The following is a 19,843-nucleotide window of genomic DNA, read 5'->3' as shown; positions in this document are numbered from 1 at the left end:
AGCCCCGCCGAGGCAATGGTGGATTAGAGCAGCAGCATCGCCTCCCCCACTTTGCACCCTACTATCACAGTATATTGTGACTTTGGGGACACAGTGGTGCAGTTGAATAATGAAGAATACATGCAAAATACTGTTGATGATATGAACTAATGTGCATTCATTTGAGAGAGCTAAATAATATTTAGGGTGGGCTAAACCCCCCCTTAAACCCGCCTAGCAACATCCCTGGATGTGAGGAAGTGTGTTTTCAACAGCTGTAGCGATGGTTACATTTTTTATTTTAACCAGTGTCCTTTTAAGTGAAGAATTTCTGGATTTCTTCTGCCACTGGCCTTTTGCTGCATGGTGACTATCAGCGGCTTCACAAATGTGTTATTTAGCTTCTGAAACTCATTTCTTATCTCTTTCCCACAGACACACACATCCAAATATCTGCTATATTGCATTTACACTCAACAGCAGACATCAACTAACACATCTAAGGATTGTAACAAATTCACCACAGAATTTTCCAGTTTTCTGAAATCAGCTTGCATACATTGTGCACATAAAGTACTTTCTTATCTCAGTCTCTCACTCACTGTTGCATGTTCTTCCTTTCTCTAAGGATGTTTACTATTCAAAGGTTTGCAGTCACTTTTTCAATAAAATAAAGCCAATTTTGCTGCAGATAAATGGATCAAATGATTTTGATCTGATGCTTTTGGTCTACAGCTAAGTAGATTTTTATTTGCGGGAAGCTGCAAAACATACAAAAATAACTTTTTTTAGACGTGTTTAAAGTGAACAGAGGTGTATATTATTTTAAAATGACTAAGAAAGCCTTTAAGAAAGTATACCTTTAAGAAAGTTGACAGGAAATGACTAATTATGAAAAGATAGTTACATTAAATCGTTTAATAATATTTAGTCACTAAAAAATGGATTATTTAATTAAGCATCTCAAACACATTTTTGTACCTCACAACAATCAAATCTCAGATTTTAATCTGATTTGAGTATTTTTGTGTACTGAACACACAAATTTGACTGAAAGAATTATATTTATTATATTACACAGTACTATAGACCAATGGCGGACTATGACTATCAGAGCTAGGCCTTGAGTTTGGGCCATAAATGTCAGAAAATGAGAAAAAATTCCTCTTGGAGGACAAGAATTTCTGCTAGCGCTCCTATGGGATTCTAATAGCATGTTAATAATAATCTAATAATTCAAATTAACATTTTTTGTTTGTTCAAGATTAAATATGAACATCTGATTCTTGTAAAAGACATTCTAGATTTTTTTAAAGCTTGTAATAGACCTCAATATATTATCATGTATGTTGCGCTTTCAGTAAAGAGCCCTGACATAAAGCTGACACTCCTATCCTAACTGTAGAACACATTGGTCAGTGTAGCACTTATATTTATTGCATAGTTATTGCACCCCAAATGACAACTTAATTGACTGTAATGTATAGTGTATTTCTACTCTCTAAATGCCTATAACCTGTTCCCCTCTCTCTCTCTCTCTCTCTCTCTCTCTTTCTCTCTCTCTCTGTATGTACATCTCTGTAGGATGGGTGAAGACGTGGCGAGTGTGGCTGATGGTGGGGCGTATGCGGGTAAACACTTCCGTATGGGTTTTATGACTATGCCAGCGCCACAGGACCGCCTGCCACCGCCCAGCGGTCCAGGCTTCACTGTGCGCTCCCAGTCACTGCACTCAGTGGGAGGGGGCGAGGAAGATGGGGGCGGTAGTCCCACCCTGCGCAAACAGCCTCCACCCAAACCCAAACGAGACCCCAACACCAAACTAAGTACTTCCTCCGAGACCGTCAACACCACGCTTACCACGGGGAAGGGAGGGAAAGAGTCAGACAAGAGCGATGGTGAGTATATTCTTTACAGATATGCTGAAAAAGTCACAACTTTACATTTATTGCAAACACTTGAACTGCAGGCTCGTTATTCAGTTATTAATCTTAAAGCGATGGTTCAGCAGAAAGACAAATTTATATGATATTCCAGTTCTACTGTAGCTTTTCTTTCGTGTGAAGTTTGTATTGGAGCTACAAGACTAATGTAACTAACGAGTGACGTAAGCTTTTAACCCATCAATCAACAATGTGCAAACTAAATCATCGCACAGTTGTCTCAAACTAGAGGTGTAAAATAAGTGCAAAATTAAGAAATGCTCAAACACAAGGAGCTCAAACATGTCACCTTAATTAACAACCAGTGTTATAAAAGTGTCCTTATCCAGAACTTCACCTATTGCTATTATTTTTGTTTGAAATTACTGGCATACAATGTTTGCTATGATTTAGTTATAAATACACTATATATTCAAGTATTTGGACCTCTGACCATCACACTATTCCAAAACCATGGGCATTACTATAGAATTGTCCCCCCACCTTTTGGTGCTAAACAGCCTCTGCTTGTCTGGGAAGGCTTTTGGAGTGCGTCTGTGGGAATTTGTGCTCAATCAGTCAAAAGAGCATTTGTGAGGTCGGGCACTGATGTCGGACGAGAAGGCCTGGCTCGCAATCGCTGTTCCAGTTCTCTCCAGTACTCAGCAGAGCCTCTGGAGTTCCTCCACACCAAACTCATTAAACCATGTCTTTATAGACTTTGCTTTGTGCACAGGTACACAGTCATGCTGAAATAGAAGATGGCCTTCTCCAAACTGTTGCCACAAAGTTGGAAACATATAATTGTCTAAAATGTCTTTGTATGCTGTCACATTAACAATGCCCTTCACTGGAACTAAGAGGCCAAGCCCAAACCCTGAAAAACAGCCCCAGACCATTATCCCTCCTGCACCAAACAAACAAACAGATACAGTTTGGAACTCCGTAGTGAATGATGCAACAGAAGATAGATGATCTTTACATGCTACAGTAATCAGCGACCCCGCTCTGTGAGTTTGCATGGTCGCTTTGTGACTGAGCTGTTGTTGCTTTTAGATGCATGAATTCACAATAACAGCACTTACAGTTGACCAGGGCAGATGTAGCCAAGCAGAAATTTTGCAAACTGACTTGTGGCTAAGGTGGCATTTTATGGACTAGGACTTCTATGTCTTATATATCAGTAAGCCAACAGAATCAGCTGATGTTAAAGTTGATGTGATTTTTGTACTATAACACTATTTATGAGTGCAAATCAGTATCCAGGAGGGTATCTGAGCTAGCTGAGTGCTCAGTGATAGGTGGGATGATCAGAGAAGTGGGTAAAATGGGATATTGTTGATTAATATTATTTTTCCCTGCCCTCTTGTGCACAGTGATGTAGCCAACAATTAGTGGACTTTTAAGAGGCAGACAAAGTCATTTCACTTAAACAGAGTATATTGTGAGAAAACAAGAATTTTGTCCGAATTTTGAACGATAAGATAAATCATGCTTAATATGACCCATGACAACGTAAATAAAGGTCAATTTTAATTTCTACTTGAGCTTCACATGAGTTGAGCCTGTTTGCTGTTACTAAATTCTAATACTTGGGATGTAATAACTTCAGCATAAGTAAGCGGAGCTAAACATCTGTAGACCGAATAGGTGAATATATACAAATATGTTGTTTATTGTGACATCACAATTCACAATTTAATTCATTTAGAGTAGTAGACAATAGATTTTGAAACTAACAATGTTTACACACTATATCAAACTCTTTTATTTGAAAAAGATGTGAAAATTTCAGTTTTTCCATGATATTAGAACGGTTAGAGTCTGTTTATTTTGACCAAATTATATTGACTGGTATTATTAACAGTTATCTGAACTTTTAACTCATTAAAATCAGTATTGGTAACAGTTTTCATATTAGTCAGCCCTACTATACATTATCAGGAACAGAGAGAATATTTTTTTTATCCTATTTTATTTGGCAAGACACTTTCCATCCTACACTGTACACACACTAACATTTCAACACATTCCCAAACTATTTATCTTAACCCTGTTTACACACACACACACATCCTGCACTCTCTCAATACACACACACACACACACACACACACACACACACACACACACACACACAGAAAGGGAATTTCATCTGAAAATTTCATTGGAAATGTCTTTCCAAGAACAAGGTGACATCAGCTTTGTGTCCTCCTCTGACTGGTCACTCTAGCCTCTCAGGGGACTCTGATTGGTCGGCTGCTGGCCTCAGTGTCGTTATGAATGGGGGCAGCCGTTGCCGTGGGCAACATTATGGGCCAGCATGTTGTATTGGCGCTGACAGCTTCAGATGGAATCAGAACAAAACACAGATGATGACTCACAAACAGCATCTCAGCTACAAGGTCATGGACCAGGCACTCACACACACACAGAGACTTTGTGACATGACTGTTAATCTATATATTTCATGTAAATTCAGTCTCAGTTCACGTAAATGTATGAATCCCTGCTGTACACCTAACCTACATAGAAAACCACACACACACACACACAGGCAGACTGCTGAGTGTGCTGTTATTGGTGGTTTCTGTGTAAAAGTGTGCTGTAAGCACTTTGTGTGGATCTGCTGTGTCCTGTACCGGATTAGTGCTTCACTGGACTCCATTCAGAGAGAGAGAGAGTGAAGCTATTTAAAGAACTTCCCTTACTCTCACCCACATTCGTACACCAACTACACTTGCACTCGGTTACACATACACATTGTCTAACCTAATATAGTTTCACAGTCTTGCATCAATTTTGCTGGGACAAGTGGTCCCAGTCTCACTGGGGGCAAATACTATACCCTTAAGGCAATGGTCACCAAACTTGGTCATGGAGATCTACCTTCCTGTAGAGTCAAGTCCCACCTACAATCTTCCACACCTTTTCCAGCTGATTAACTTCTTCAGAAGTCCTTGTTTGGCTGGATCAGATGTATTAGTGCTAGGTAAGGGATGCATGTTAGAAGCAGGGTAGAAGTAAACTCTGCAGGAAAGTAGATCTCCAGGATCAGGGTTGATGACCACTATTCTAAGGGATCCCTATCTCACGTCTCTTCATACCACATATTATAAACATACATCATTAGATGGTTGGGGTAAAAACTCTGCCCAGGCAAGCACCCAGTGCCATACCTATAAGAGTCATTGGGCAAGACCCTTAACGCTATGTTCATTTGCTCAAATAGCGTCCACTGAATGCCATAAATGTAGAGCTTGAATCGGACCTGGAATTTTGGTCTAAACCCAAATAAAGCCTGAGAATTTTCTGTCTAAGCCTAACCCGACTTGAACAACATCAAGTTTTGAGTGTGAACCCTACCCGAACCACATTTTCAAATCTGAAACTGACCCAAGCTTAACAAAATTTAGTTTAAAACTGACCCGTGCCAGCCCATGATCACCCAAAGTGACAAATAAAACTTGACAAGATAGTACTGGAGCAACAATAACAGTAGGCAATAGAATTATTAAAAATACATGTATTTTTAATACATCATTAAAAGTACACATCAATATAAAATAATGAGATAATAAATGAATCAGCTGTCCAAAATGTTTCAATTGTACTTTAACATGTTTATTTTTTTCAAGAAGTACTTTTGAACAACATCCCAAAGCTTTTTTAGTCTAGATAAACCTTCCATGAAGCACTGCTTTATTTCATGCACATCCTGGGACTAAAGTGGGACCATGATGAACGGGGTAAAGGGGGACTAACAAACAATGCAGGACAACATAACAAACTGTTATTGTAATCTGTAATTGTAACTACAGAGTACACCTATGTGGTAAGTGGACCTGATAAAATTTATAAAGATACAAAGTAGCTAAGTAGTAATAAAGTGGCCAGTGAGTGTACTTCCAGAGCCCAACTAATATTGACATTTTGTGACAATGCTGATTTAAGGGGTAAAAACTCTGATTTCTGACAATATCAGCTCAAATAATGTGGTGGTCAAAAATTAAATTGAATTCTCCAATATGACTAATTTTAGCTGATTTGCTACTGCTAAATTATTAGTCTCTGAATCAAGTCTTTATGAAACAACTAAAAAACCTTCCAAATTACACTATAAAAGAGATAACATATTTTAACTTTAAGTAACCTGGTTGCCTTAAAATATTAAGTTCATTGAACTTCAAATAATAAATTAACAGAAGAAAAAATGCATATTATTGTTCTAAGAAGTTCAATGAAGTCTAAATTGTAAGGAAACCAGGTTACTTACATTTTACAGTGCACCTAGTCTTCTCATATTAGAATTCATTGTAATCTCATATGGCTGTTCATAATAGTACAAAATATGCAACTTAAAAATATAGTTTTCGGCAATATCAACCTGAATAGTCAATGATTTATGAACCCAAATATTGGCAAGGTCCTATGTGCATTCCACACAAAGAGGATTGAAGTTAGAAAAAAAATACTTTATTCTGGAATGTTTGCAAATAATGTGAAGACAGTGACCTGTGAGCTTGAATGGGATTGAATAGGCAACCTTCCAGTTACAAGGCTGGTACCCGAACCTCCAGACCACGACTGCGTCCTAGGAGTTCACGCCAAGCAAGACTTGAACTCACAACTGGCAGTGTGTCATCAATTATCAATATTGCTCTTTGCCTCAGGAGGAGTTCCCTTGTAACACCTGCAATGTGTCAGTCCCCCTCATCAATTGCAGTTCTCAGTAATGCCTTTAAGAAATGTGCAAAGCAAAGGGCAATGTATGGGCTCACAGTGGTTGGAATATTCAACTTTGCAGTCAACTTTCTCATTTCAAGTAGTTGTCACAATGTCGCAAGTTGCACAAATTCATTTGGGGTTGGGATACGTAAATAGATGCTTTCAGATGATTGGTAGTTTGTTTTTTTTTAATATAAACAGCGAAGGAAACACATTTTGATGCAGTTTTTCAAGCTCCTTCTGTTGCACATACGTTCAGCAATACAGATATATCCCCAGCCTTTATTCTTCTTTCATCCTGCTCCATATCTTCTCAATCCTGTAATCTCTTAGCTTTATTAGCTTTGGAGCAGAGAAGCTCTTATAGAGCCTAGAGACAAGGCTGTATGGAATTAGCTCCATATAGAGCCACCTGCCTGATCTTCTGCCTTGTGCTTTTTAGAGGCAATTCAGCAGCAGGAATTGGAGAGGAATTATGAAATATGGGCATTTTTGTAGCGCACAGTGACCTTTGTACAGAGATTATTTGTGAGGATATTTACACTTGATGGTGTGTATGTGTGTGTGTGAACGTTCCAGAGACAGACTGAATCAATCTGATTGCATCTGACTTGCTCTGCCTTGGGCTCTCTGGCATTTTCACTTGTGCGCAGAGGGCAATGTCTTATCCTTCTCAAGGAGGATTCAACAGAGAATCATTCTCTCTCTCTCTCTCTCTCTCTCTCTCTCTCTCATCCTCATTGCCTTAACCCTCTGCTACCCACACCACTTATCTCTCCTCCCTATGCTTTACTATTCCATTTACCCATTCATATCTTCTTCCCTCAACCAAACCAGCCACTATCTTCTACGTTCATTATCATTGCTTTCTATTTCTTTCTTTTTCTCATAATCTATCGATCATTCTCTCCCATTTTCCTTCTCCTTTTGTCTCTCCATTCCATTTCAACTGCTCCATCCATCCATCTCTCACTCATTCTGTGCATGCCTCTACTGTACCCTCTCCTATTATCTTTTTTCATCTTCCCTTGCCTGTTTTCTCCTCATCTCTGGCTTACTTAGGTGTGGGCAACATGATGATGTAGTCATATGCAAAAATCTGGGTGCCCCTGGTTAGATGACATGTTTTGTAGATTTTTCAAAGTGAAAATAGTTTACACATCTTCTACAGAGAACACACCTCTGCAAATTTTAATCCACAATTAAAGTTTATTTGCAGAATTGAATATTAAGAAAACATATGTGGCTTGTGAAAACATTTTGGCACTTTTTGTGTGATATACATCACATTTTATATTATACGTTTATTTTATTGTATTTTGTTTAGAACCCAGCAAATAAATAGAAATTGTGCAAAATAGCAGAAAAATGTCATTTCTAAGCGTGTGATAAAAGTAGTGTGATAAAATCTCCCGATATGCACAAGTATATTGTTTATATCTTCAGTACTGCTAAAGCATTGAGCAACTGGACATATCATAAAAATACAGATTTATACCGATTTACACCAATCACAGAGAGACAAACCATATTTATTTTGATGCATGTATTTTTATGTATATTGGAAATTGTATCTGGTTTAAACAACATAGAATTAATTCTGTCATCAATTTACCAAGTTTTTTACATATTTTACATATTTTACATAATTTACATATTTGCCCCCAGGGTGCTTTCAATTGAATTGTTCCCAAACAATATGTGCTGGAAACAAAATTTTACTTTTTATTGTATTTAATTTGTGGTGGAGATGTGTAGATTGTTTGTATGGATGCATAATGTTATTGTAATTATATTGGTATCGGCAGATATTTGAAAAAACAATGTTGGCATCAGTTTAGATTTGATGGATATTTTAAACTAATATTTACACTACATTACAAATTACATATTAGATTGTGTATTATTATGTATGTTGTATTCAGGAGTAGCAGATCTACAAATAAATGTTACATTTCTCTATAATGAATGTCATTCCCAATTTCTACATTCCATAAATGTTTATGTCTTGGCATTGGTATTTTAAAAATAATTTAGCAAATAGTAAATTGTGCTGGCCTTGCTTTCTGCTATTTATTTGTCTTCTTTATGTGGCACTGCTGTTTGGTGCTTTATGTATGTTCAAATAATCCAGTTATATATGCATTTTGAAAATCTTCAAATATTGTAATGTTTTATTTTTGCCATATAGTCCATCCTTAAATCTTACTCTAATGCACGTCTCTATATCTGCATATAGTGCATCCTTTCTTTTTTCCATCATTCTGACTCATTGCCCTTCTTCTCACTATCCTACTATCTCCCATGTCCCTCTTTCACTTTATGACCTTCTATTGCTCTCTGCCATGGTGAGTGTGTGTGTGTATGTACGCAGAGGTGGCAGAGTCTATATGGTCTATATATAGTTCAGATGAAACATGTAGCCGGTAACTCTATGTAACCCATTCTTGACCTAGTCTCAGTGACCCCTGCAGTCATGGCTGGACTTACAGTTTCAACATGGAACTGAGTGGGGTGATTTGATTTGGGTCAAGGGGGCAAATTAACACTCGCCACCTCCCAAATACATGTGACTATATGGATTAGGCCATTCAAACTTCACTGTAATTATCATGTACAGAATAGCATATTAATCCATCTCAACAAACAAACAAGCAAAACTCCTGGCAGCTATATGGATAGTGTTTCTCCCAGTCTTTTTTTTGGGTGTTTAGGCTTCTGAGAGGCTGGTCCATGACTGTATCCATCCACATCTATCTTGTTACTGGTAATCTTCTTCCTCTTTTACCTTCAGCTGTACCAAGCCTAATAGTTTTTTTTTCCAATTAATTGGGTGTTCTGAGAATAAGTCCAAAGTAAGTTTGGTTATCTGGGCTTTGAGTGATTTGTTTGTAAAGACAAATCGTTGCATTTGAAGATCTTTTCCTGCTTTATCCTTTTTCTGTGTCATATTCCTTGAGTGCTCTGTTGTTAATAATTCATCCTAGTAGGCAAAAGCTCTCCACCATTTCTACATCTTTTCCATCATTGGTACAGTTAGTTAGTCTTTCCTGTTGTTGTGTCTTCTTCATATTGAGTTGAAGTCCCATCTTTTTACTCTGATCGTTCACCTTCCTTTCCAGATTTTCTGTTATAATTGTATATATCATCATATCAAAGGTTATTGATGTTTCTTCCTCCACTCCTGAATTCTCTATCATTTTCCTCCAGTCTTGCTTCTCTCATTATATGTTCTGCATATGGGTTCTACATGTACGGTAATAGTATGCAGCCTTATCTAACTCCTTTGTCATTGTGGAGCCAGTCTGTCTATCTGTTTTCTGTCTGTCATGACTGTGGCTTGTTGATCAGTGTGATTCCTCATTAGAAAGTTCAGATGGAGTTACAGAGGAGTTACTGTAATACACAGTAAGGGAGGTTTGTTAGGCTCAGTTTAGATTTAAAGTGCAAGGTGTCCACTGTGGTTAATGAGCTACAGCTCTGGGGAAAAAGCAGTTAGCATGTCTGGCTGGGCCGGTTTTGATGGCCTTGAATCTTCTACCAGAGGGAAGTGGCTGCAAGAGGTCATGTCCAGGATGAGAGAAGTCAGCTTTTTGTTTGCCAGTGTGCCTCATTACCCTGCTGTTGTAGATGTCCTGAAGCACTGGCAGACTACATCTGATGATCCCCTTTGCTGTCCTGAACAGCTGGAGTTTGGCTCATTCTTGTGGGATGGAAGAACCAAACCAAGTGGTTAGGTTCCTCCGCTGCCTTGATTGTGCACTCGAGTTTGGCTCGTTCTTGTGAGGAGGAACTAAACCAGATGATTATGGATGATGTGAGGATGGACTCTCTCCCACTTCAGGTTGCTGGATATGGTGGTACCCAGGGACTTAAGTGAGTCCACCAGCATAGGTTTCAGGACTGTTGAGATTCTGTAGCTTGAAGTGCAGGGCTGACCATGTCATCTTTAGACCTGGGTGCTTTATATGCAAACTGCAGGGCATCTAGCAGAAGGTTTATAAAGGCCTTCAAGTGGGCTAGGTGTTCAAAGACCTTCAAGACTACAGAGGTCAGGGCTGCTGGCCTGTAGTCTGTACTGTTTGTTTTTTTGGGGACTGTAATGATGGTAGATGTTTTGAAATGTGGGAACAGAGCAAAGTTCCAGTGCTTTGTTAAAAATGTTTGATAATTGGTGCTTTAGGGTGGTTGGAGAAACTCGATTACAAAAATGTGGTGGTGGTTGGAGAAACTCGATTACAAAAATGGTTCTTTAAAGAACAACCCATTGAAAAATGAAGGGATAAACTTTAGTTCTATGATATTTCTCAAAAGAACCCATTTTGGTACCTTGATTTTTAATATCGTAATACTGTAGCTACTTTTCCTGACAGTGGGTTACTAGACATGGCATCAGATGTTTGATTTCATATGCATACGACTTTGGAGTTGTTTAGAATTCTCATCTGATAAGTCATAAAGTGTTATCACAATATGATTCTTTTGCAATTAAAAAGAAAAATTATGTTATATGACATTGTGATATATTGAAAATAGGCTGTTACATTTCTACTTTACTAATACTTCTCAAAGCATTCTCAAAGTACTCTTCAGGATTTTGGGACAAAGTCAGAATTCTGAGAGCAAAGGTAAATTTCAGTGAAAAGTTATGCAAATCAGGTGCATTATCAAAACAAATGACAAGTAAAATCTTTCTAGGAATCTGTTGCTGACAGCACACAGTCACCAATACCATATATCCAGTGATGTCACAGATGTGAAAGCAGCTGCCCACATACTCCCTGAGAGGTAAAATAAACAGAAAGAGAACACCATGACCCTGTTTCTAGAGAGAGGGAGGGAGAGAGAGCGAGAGGGCGAGAGAGTTACCTGCTCTCTTTGGGAACATAGTGGCCTATTTTTCATTTTCAGCCATGCGTCTCCAGTGTCACAGCCATCAGACTCACTCAGCATACACCAGAGGAGAGGGAAGCGGGCAGGAGAGAAAAGGAGAGGAGACAGAAGTGGGTAGAGTGGTAAAGAGACATGCACAGACTTCAAAATGGCAAGATGTTGTCAGAGTACACATGGGTGTGTGTATGCGTGTTGGTTTTCATACATTTTCAGGACTAGATCCAAAGGAAAAATCCTGGAAATAAGGAGCAACAAAATGCTCCTGATTTTGTTTTTTTTCCCCCAAAACCTCTGTGTTTTAATCAAAAAACATCTTATCTTGTGGTGGCTGAGGGTAGGATTCAGGTTAGGGTAAGGCTTAGAAAATTCTTACATATAGGCACTAACATAAGACACATATGGGACAACACATTATGATTACTTTTACACACAGACTGTTTGAAAACAAACAAATGACATTAATGCAATAAGTAGTGATTTTATGTATATTAATGTCTTTGTTTAATTTCTAAACCTCTCCCCAATGAAGCCCAGTATTATTTGGAGTTATTATCCAGTCCCCAGTCTGTAGATTTTAATTTATTTGTTTATTTATTTAATTATTGTTGTTTTTGTTATTCCTGCATTCCACCCTGGGACTGCTGGACTCCAGCACCCCCACAACCCAGAAGGATAAGCGGTTTAGAAAGTGTGTGTGTGTGTTTGTGTGTGTGTGTGTGTGTGTGTGTGTGTGTGTGTGTGTGTGTGTGTATGTGTATGTTTTTGTTGTTAAGTATATGTACTTAATGGTTCTAGTAGCTAAGTGTGTGCATTAAATATGCTTGCATAAATAAATAAATATGCACACATAATATATATGGGATATATTATTTTTACATGCACATATTACATAAATATGCATACATGGGACGTTTTATTATTACATGCACATACTTACATACATTACATTATCATCACATTTTGTGATTATTTAAAATAATAACAACAAAACTGAGATACAAGCTTTTGTTCCAACAGCAACAATATATCAAATAGGAAGCACATTATTGTATCATGTGGCAACCCAATCCTGACTTTGTATAAAACAGACCGGTGTGAGCACAGGCTACTTTGTCCTCGTTCTGTCAGTAAGAATGGGTGGGGCACTGCAGCCTCCCTCTCCCTCTCTCCCGCTCTCTCTCTCTCGCGGGGATTAGTAAAAACATGTCGTCATGTCTACTTTAATCTGTGTGTGTCACTGAGTTCCACCACTGAGCTGATGTGGAACCCTGCCATCCATGTCATTTACATAACACACACACACAAGCACACACACTTGCCATCCTGAAGGTGATGTAATGACAAGCTTCAGCCAGCAGTGTTGGAGATTAGATTTTCTGATGCATTCCCTGCCGCCATAGTAAGCATGACCAGCATAGAAGAACACAGACACATACTACCCTGCTAGTGGCAGAAGAGGAAAGTCGGTCAGGGTGCCCTTGAGTGGGAGTGGGGTGAGGTGTTAAAGAGAGCGTGTGAGTAAAGAAAGTTCAGGTTAGGGTAAGGCTTAGAAAATTCAACACATATACATATATTCCTGTGTATATATATATATATATATATATATATATATATATATATATATATATATATATATAGCCAGCTGATTAATCAGAACTGAATTCATTCACAAAGTTGAAGTGACCTACTTTTGCATTTGGCTGTGTGTGTGCACCTACATTTGTATGTGTGTGTGCATTGTAAAGATTTTCCACTGCCTGTTAGAAATTAAAGGAATACTTTAGCCAAAAATGCTAATATGGTTAACAGTTAATGGCTAATAGCCACCGGTTGGGAGGGTTTATTTGCGTAATGCTAATTGCTGGTTACTTACTTTTATTCATTATTAGCAGTACTAGCATTTTTTCCTTCTCATTACAGTTACGTCATCAGCTTTAGGCTGGAGGTGTTTTTGTCACACACCCACACACACCATAACCTCTTTTTTGCTTTTTTTTATTTCTTAGGAGTAGGAGTTCAGTTAATTAATGAATTGATTAAGTAATCCAGTCACAAGCAGAGTGTTAAATTCCACTCTTGCTTCAAATCTTCAGAGGGGCCTATTAGCTGTCTTTTTATACACCAACCCACACACATGCACAGAATAAGTCACAGCTCGGTTGTGAAAGCCTTAGGGAACACAGAGCAGAAAAGATAAAACACAAGAAGCTTCAAACACTATCATGCACTTGGTGGCACTTTAATGAACCCAACTGCTGCTCAGTACAGATGCTAACATCTAACACACTCTATCCTGCTAGAGCTTAGCTTGGCCACAATGCTAACATTCACTATCATTCTGTTTCATTACCTAGAAAGCACACTTGCTATAGGGTTACTTACATCATATATTAACATTATTGCTAACGGTATATAAACTCATCTGTTGCTTAATGTATAGCACAGGTTAGCCACTAATCAAATTGCTATTTGTTTACATCCACTGTTTATATAGAACAGATAATGTGAATTGCGTGTTTTGCAGGTCATTTCGCAGATAATGCAAAATAACTTTGGAACATTGGAAGTGTTCAAAAGAGAATTGACTTTATAGAGAAACACTTTTACAAGAGGAGAGGGTGTAATATTTTGTGAAAATCTGTTTAATTAACATAGACCTTATTCAAGCTATCAAACAATATGTGGACTGATGATCCAAAAGTGCAAGTTCCTCTTACTCTTGAGTGCTTATTCTTTTAAGCAATTCACTACGCGCTTCAGCACTCTGTGGTCCCAATCTGTGCTCTTGTGTGGACTATTGTTTCGCAGCTGAGCCAGTGTTGCTCCTAGATGCTTCCACTCCACTTCAGAAATTTGATGAACTGACAGTGCCACATTAAGACCCACTGAGCTCTTCAGTACAACCCTTTTCGGCTACCAGTGTTTGTCTACAGGGGTTGCAATACTGTATGCTTGATTTTATGTAGCTGTTTGTAATTAATGTGGCTGAAATATCCAAACACACTTATTAGAAGGGGTGTCCATGCACTATTGACCAGGTTGCTTTTTTTAATCTTAAAGCTAATTTGCACTGGTCTACTGGCTTACCTCTGTACCAACACAAGGTGTAACAACAGCACTCATAGTACTAATGCCAACCAAAATAGCTGCAGAGCAAATCTGTGAATGAGAATGTCACACTAAAGGACCTGTATTTGATATTTACATTAGTTATTGCATACATCTGCACTCTTAGAAGAAACCTTTAAAAAAGGTCCTGTGATCGAAATAGTAGGGCTTCAAATGGCTCTGTAATGAGCTAAAAGGTGTTCAGGCATATTCCATACGGAGAACTATTTTTCAAAAGTCTTTTGTAAAGCACACTGTATAATAATGCATTGTAAAGAATGGTTTGGCCAAAAATGGAATTTACACATTTCATGTGTTCTCAAATATAGTCAATCAGCCAAAGCATGTTTAGTGTCGGAAGTATGCTTTTTTTAGTTTTGCATTGGAGCTCCAAGGCTACTGTAGCTGGAAACCTATACCTAACCGTTAGCATTGTGCGTGCTTAAATCATCATTTTGGAGTCAATAAACTTATCAGATGTCTGGTTCTTAGCATCTGTTAACAACTCTGACTCTGTAAGCTTCACTAGAATAATGCATTTCACATCAAACCACTCTAAATCACTTTATTCATATCTTTATGATGTAACTATGCAGAAATTTTGAAAAATTGGTGGAGTTTCCCTTTAATCATAAACTTGCTTATGTGGTTTCTGACACTCTGTGTCATACTGTTGTCTATTAAAATGGACAACATTCTATTAACAGTAGAAGGGTTCCTGCCTTTTGTCTGTACTTTTGCCGTTTTTTTCATTTCTTGTACACCATCTATTATTTGTTAGCTACGCATGTAGTTCCAGGGCAAACTTCAGACACCAAACACTGGCTGATAAACTAAATAGGAATTAAGGAGAAAATTGTGTAAAGTTCATTTTGCCTTAAGGTCATATGTAATAAACTGATAACGCTTCTTGGTCTTCCACAGCATCCAAGAGTCGCCCATGCAGTGAGGAGTATCGCCGCATGCCTCCGCCCAAACCCAAGCGTAACCCCAACACTCAGCTCAGCACCTCCTTTGACGAATCCTACATCAGAAACCACGGCACCAAGTTCAAATCTGCCTCTTTGCCCCGGCGGCAGAAAAAGAAGTCGGCATCCCAAAATCAAAGCCCCGCCCCGGACACTGATGAGGAGGCGGAGCCTGTATACATAGAGATGGTGGGGAACATTCTTCGTGACTTCAGCCATATCACTGGAGGCAATGCTGATGAAGAGGACGATCAGGGTGAGAGTGTGTATGAGGAGATGAAATATCCCACTTACGAAGAAGTAACCCTGCCTCCTGAGCATGCCCAGTCACGCTGGGATCCATGCACCACACCTGCAGTTCCAGATGTGGAACTCACTCGGCCGACAACCCCCCGTGGCTCACTTTGTGACATCCCTGCCCCCTTTCCTAACTTGTTGACTCACAGGCCCCCACTGTTGGTATTCCCTCCAGCCCCGGCTCAGTGTTCCCCAAATTCAGATGAATCCCCCCTCACTCCACTTGAGGTCACCAAACTTCCCATGCTAGAAAATGTTGGCTACGGCAAACCTGGTGCCTCTCCGACAACCAGTGACCCTGGGCAGCCCTTGCCACCACAGCAACCTTCGGGGCAACACCACCACCATCACCATCACAAGAAATCATCGGACAAAGAACCTTCATCCACCCAAACGATCACGGCATCTGGTCGTTCCTCTGCCCCGCCGCTTCCATCAGCCTTGTACAAAAGTGGTGGCTCCTCTGCAGCTCATGGTTACCCCAGAAGCCACTCTGCCTGCCCGTCTCCTGTCAGCATGGGACGTGCGCTGACCCCTCTCAGCCTAAAACGGCCACCGCCATACGATGCTCTGCTGACTGGCACCATTCCCCGCAGTGCCTCCGGAGTCCCTCATGGATCCCGTGAGAGCGGACGCCTCTCAAACTCCTCCAGCATCCATGGTGGATCCATGCAAAATGTTTCCACTGCATCAGGAGGATCAGGGGGGTCCAGTTCAGGGTCAGGAGGCCGTGGATGCCGTACACCAACCAGTCCTCTGGATGAACTCAGCAACTTGTTTACCTCTGGAAAGAACATGCTGAGAAAAGGCTCTGGGGGACGCAAGAGCAAGGAGCTCTGTGAAAGTGAGTTACCAATGTTTTATTGATTCTTTACAAAGTTAATATTCTGTTTATGTTAATAACATCTGTTTGATAGTTGGACCTGATCAATATTTTTTTTCGTACATGGATGTTTAAGAGCTAAAAGTTCAGATAACTGAAAATAAAAAAAGCGACCCATAAGTAACCTAATAGTGTTGAAAAATCTGTGAATGCTTAATATCATCTAATTTTGTTTACTAAATGATATGTAATTTAGGCCATTTTAGCCTTTACTTGTCAACATGGTATTGAAACTATAAGACATTGTAAATGGTTTTTAACATATGAATACATGTAGTTTATTGCAAAAAGTACTGTATAAAATAACAAAACAGAAGGGTCATTTTCTTATATACGCTGGTTGAGGGGGTACACAGTAACTTTAAAGGATGTTAAAGGATCCAAGACCTCCAAGTTCCTTCAGTGTTCTTGGTCCCTGCTTGTGGCCACTTCTCTTCAGCTCACTTCAAAACATGCATGTCTTTCTCTACATAATGCTCTGGTTCCCTTGCCTTTTCATAGCCAAACAGCTCCACAGGTGCTCACATAAATACCTGCAAACTTGACAGTGGGTATTAGTGTTCTTTCTTTTTGCACCAAACCCTGGTGTTTGTGGCCTAAAAGCTCTCACCTTTGTTTTATAATACTCATTTTCTGTGTAAGTTTCGGAGATGTTTGGCAAAAACAGTTTGACAAAGAATACAAGCGTTCTTCTGAAGTCTTCCAAATCAGTTGCTAGCATGAAGGTGTCGTGATTTTGATAACTTATGGCATTTTTCCACTGGTATAGTACAGCACAGTACGGTTACAAATACAAACCCAAAACTACAGAGTCTATATAGAGTCCCATAAAGTTGTCTTTGTCTTGCATGGTCACATGATTTCTCACACCATTCTAGTGTTAACAGTAAACACAAACAACAGTAGCAACAATAGAGAAGCTTTAATTTTTCACTCTGCATTTGGTTTTATGTGAGTCACCGACAGCGATTCTGGCTAGCCAAGTTTTTTTTTGTTTGTTTGTTTTTGAAAAGTGGTCATTTGACTCCACCAAATTAGCTCCACCCAAACATTCCACGCCAACGGGCTTGGCACCCAGGCAAAAAAGGGTAACCAAATTCAGCACACGTACGGTTCACTTGGGAGTGGAAATGGTGACAAAATGCCTGACCACATATTTATAACTGTACCATACCTCACTTTGCGGATGGAAAACGTTATTAGTGGCACTAAGATGTAACCAGCACCTGCAGTTTGTCACCTGTGGTGCTTAGAGAACCTTTTTATCACTTAGATCATCCTTTTCACCAGCAGAGAACATCAGTGATAATCGTGTAAGTGTTCTTGAAGACTCAAATGATCTTAACGCTGTCTGTCCAAAAGTTCCCAGACGCTCTTCTAGTAAGTGAATTCAACTACATTAAGGTGTACCCATTGCTGCCACAGACATGTCTAATCTCCAAGGAAAAGCTTTGGCAATATAATGGAACACTGTGGAGCAGCAGCCCATGAACGTAACGGAACGATACCCAGTGCCAAGCATCAGCAAAAAAAATATAAAGCCCCACAGTATTAGGCTGTAGAGTAGTAGACTTGCTTTTTCTGGAGAGAAGGAGCGCCATTGAATACCTTTGGGATGGGTCGGGGGGGCGTTTGTGATCCAGAGCTAATCACCCACATTAGTACCTGACCAAATGGTCTTGTGGCTGAATGCATTCAGATTCTCACAACATTTTTCAAGCATCTAATGTAAAACCTTCCCAGAAAAGTAGAAACTGTTACTGTAGCAAAAAGGAGACACTTTCTATCAATATGATAGATTTCAGCACGCTTCGATTTCAGAAGAAATGTTGGATGAGCGAATGTCTTCAAACTTTTGGACATACAGTGTAGGTCGGAGAGAAATCATTTAGGATTTGAAATGGATCTTGTCGTGTTTTCTACAGAGATCATTGTCCTTTTTTAGAGTGTTGTTCTTTCTCTGTATACGGAACAGGGAATGATTTGATTTCCTATTTCCACGGTCTAGTTCCGTCATCACCCCAGGTGCATCAGTCCATGTGTGTGTGTGTGTGTGTGTGTGTGTGTGTCCACATATTACAAACTGAGTGATCATCCTACTCACAGCCTGTTCACCACACTGACAGACAGAAACAGAGAGGATGTAAAAGGAGATTTTACTATTGCAGTTCTTAAGCTTATTTTTATGTTTATTCACATTTTTTGCTGTTACTTTCAGTATAATGATGGGCTGCGGTTCGTTTGTGTATTTTTGACTGTGTTGGTGTTTGTGTAGCAGTTATATAAGGCTTTTTATTTGGCTGTTACGGTGAGTTAGTGTGCGGTTACACACATAGACTCACTAGGGATGGGCAATAAGGCAAAAATATATCACAATACTTGAAGAGTTTCGGGTATATATTGTGGTATATACTTTCAAATAAAAACTTTACATGGTAAAGTAAACCTATTTTTGTAGGTTAACTTATTATTCTGGGGTGTCCTTTTATTCTTAATAAGAATAATTTTTAACAAAGTAAATCTAAAATATTTTTATTGTGCAAAATTGTAAAAACACATCTGAACAATACATAATTGAACCTCTGTCAGTATTGCTTTCTAATACTAGCCCTGAGAGTCCAGCAAAATCTGTGCTAAATGTTGTTTCATGTCTGAATTTCTACAAGGCTCAAGTTGGCTTCTTATTCAGCCGCTTTTTGTTCAGATTTTCCATTCCACCTTAAATGAAACAACACTTACATTCTGTCACGTTTGCAGTCGGCTCAATGGAACTACTGCATCATTTAAGGTGGAATGGATGCCAAGTGGCATATGATGCAGCTGACTGAGTTACGCAGCTTTTTGAGCAGTGCGTGAGGAAACTGGAGTGAGGCAATTGCCATTCCTTTGTGTTCGCTGCCTCAAAAACAAAGTGGACTGTTTCATATGCAACCGGCTAGACAGCGGGAGGTGATCGAAGGACTGCTGCATTTTCATTTTCATTTGAAATGTGACTAAAACATACATGACTCAGCTGCATTAGCAAATATTTATACATCACATTATCTGCACTTATTTGCGGTAAC

The 19,843-nt window shown here is 39.2% G+C and overlaps 1 protein-coding gene across 1 annotated transcript in view; it reads left to right on the top strand.

Moving 5' to 3' along the window:
* The window catches only part of nyap2a (neuronal tyrosine-phosphorylated phosphoinositide-3-kinase adaptor 2a), a 74,986-nt gene that overhangs the window by 34,052 nt on the left and 21,091 nt on the right, over window positions 1-19,843 (top strand). The window contains exons 3-4 of the mRNA XM_036558536.1: window positions 1,564-1,877; window positions 15,555-16,739. Of these exons, the coding sequence (XP_036414429.1) occupies window positions 1,564-1,877; window positions 15,555-16,739 (1,499 nt within the window). The remainder of the gene's footprint in view (window positions 1-1,563; window positions 1,878-15,554; window positions 16,740-19,843) is intronic.

Source organism: Colossoma macropomum, unplaced genomic scaffold (genome assembly GCF_904425465.1).
Source record: "Colossoma macropomum unplaced genomic scaffold, Colossoma_macropomum, whole genome shotgun sequence".
Classification (NCBI taxonomy): Eukaryota; Metazoa; Chordata; class Actinopteri; order Characiformes; family Serrasalmidae; genus Colossoma; species Colossoma macropomum.
Note: the sequence above shows the minus strand (reverse complement) of the source record. Positions and strands in the feature narration are given on the sequence as shown.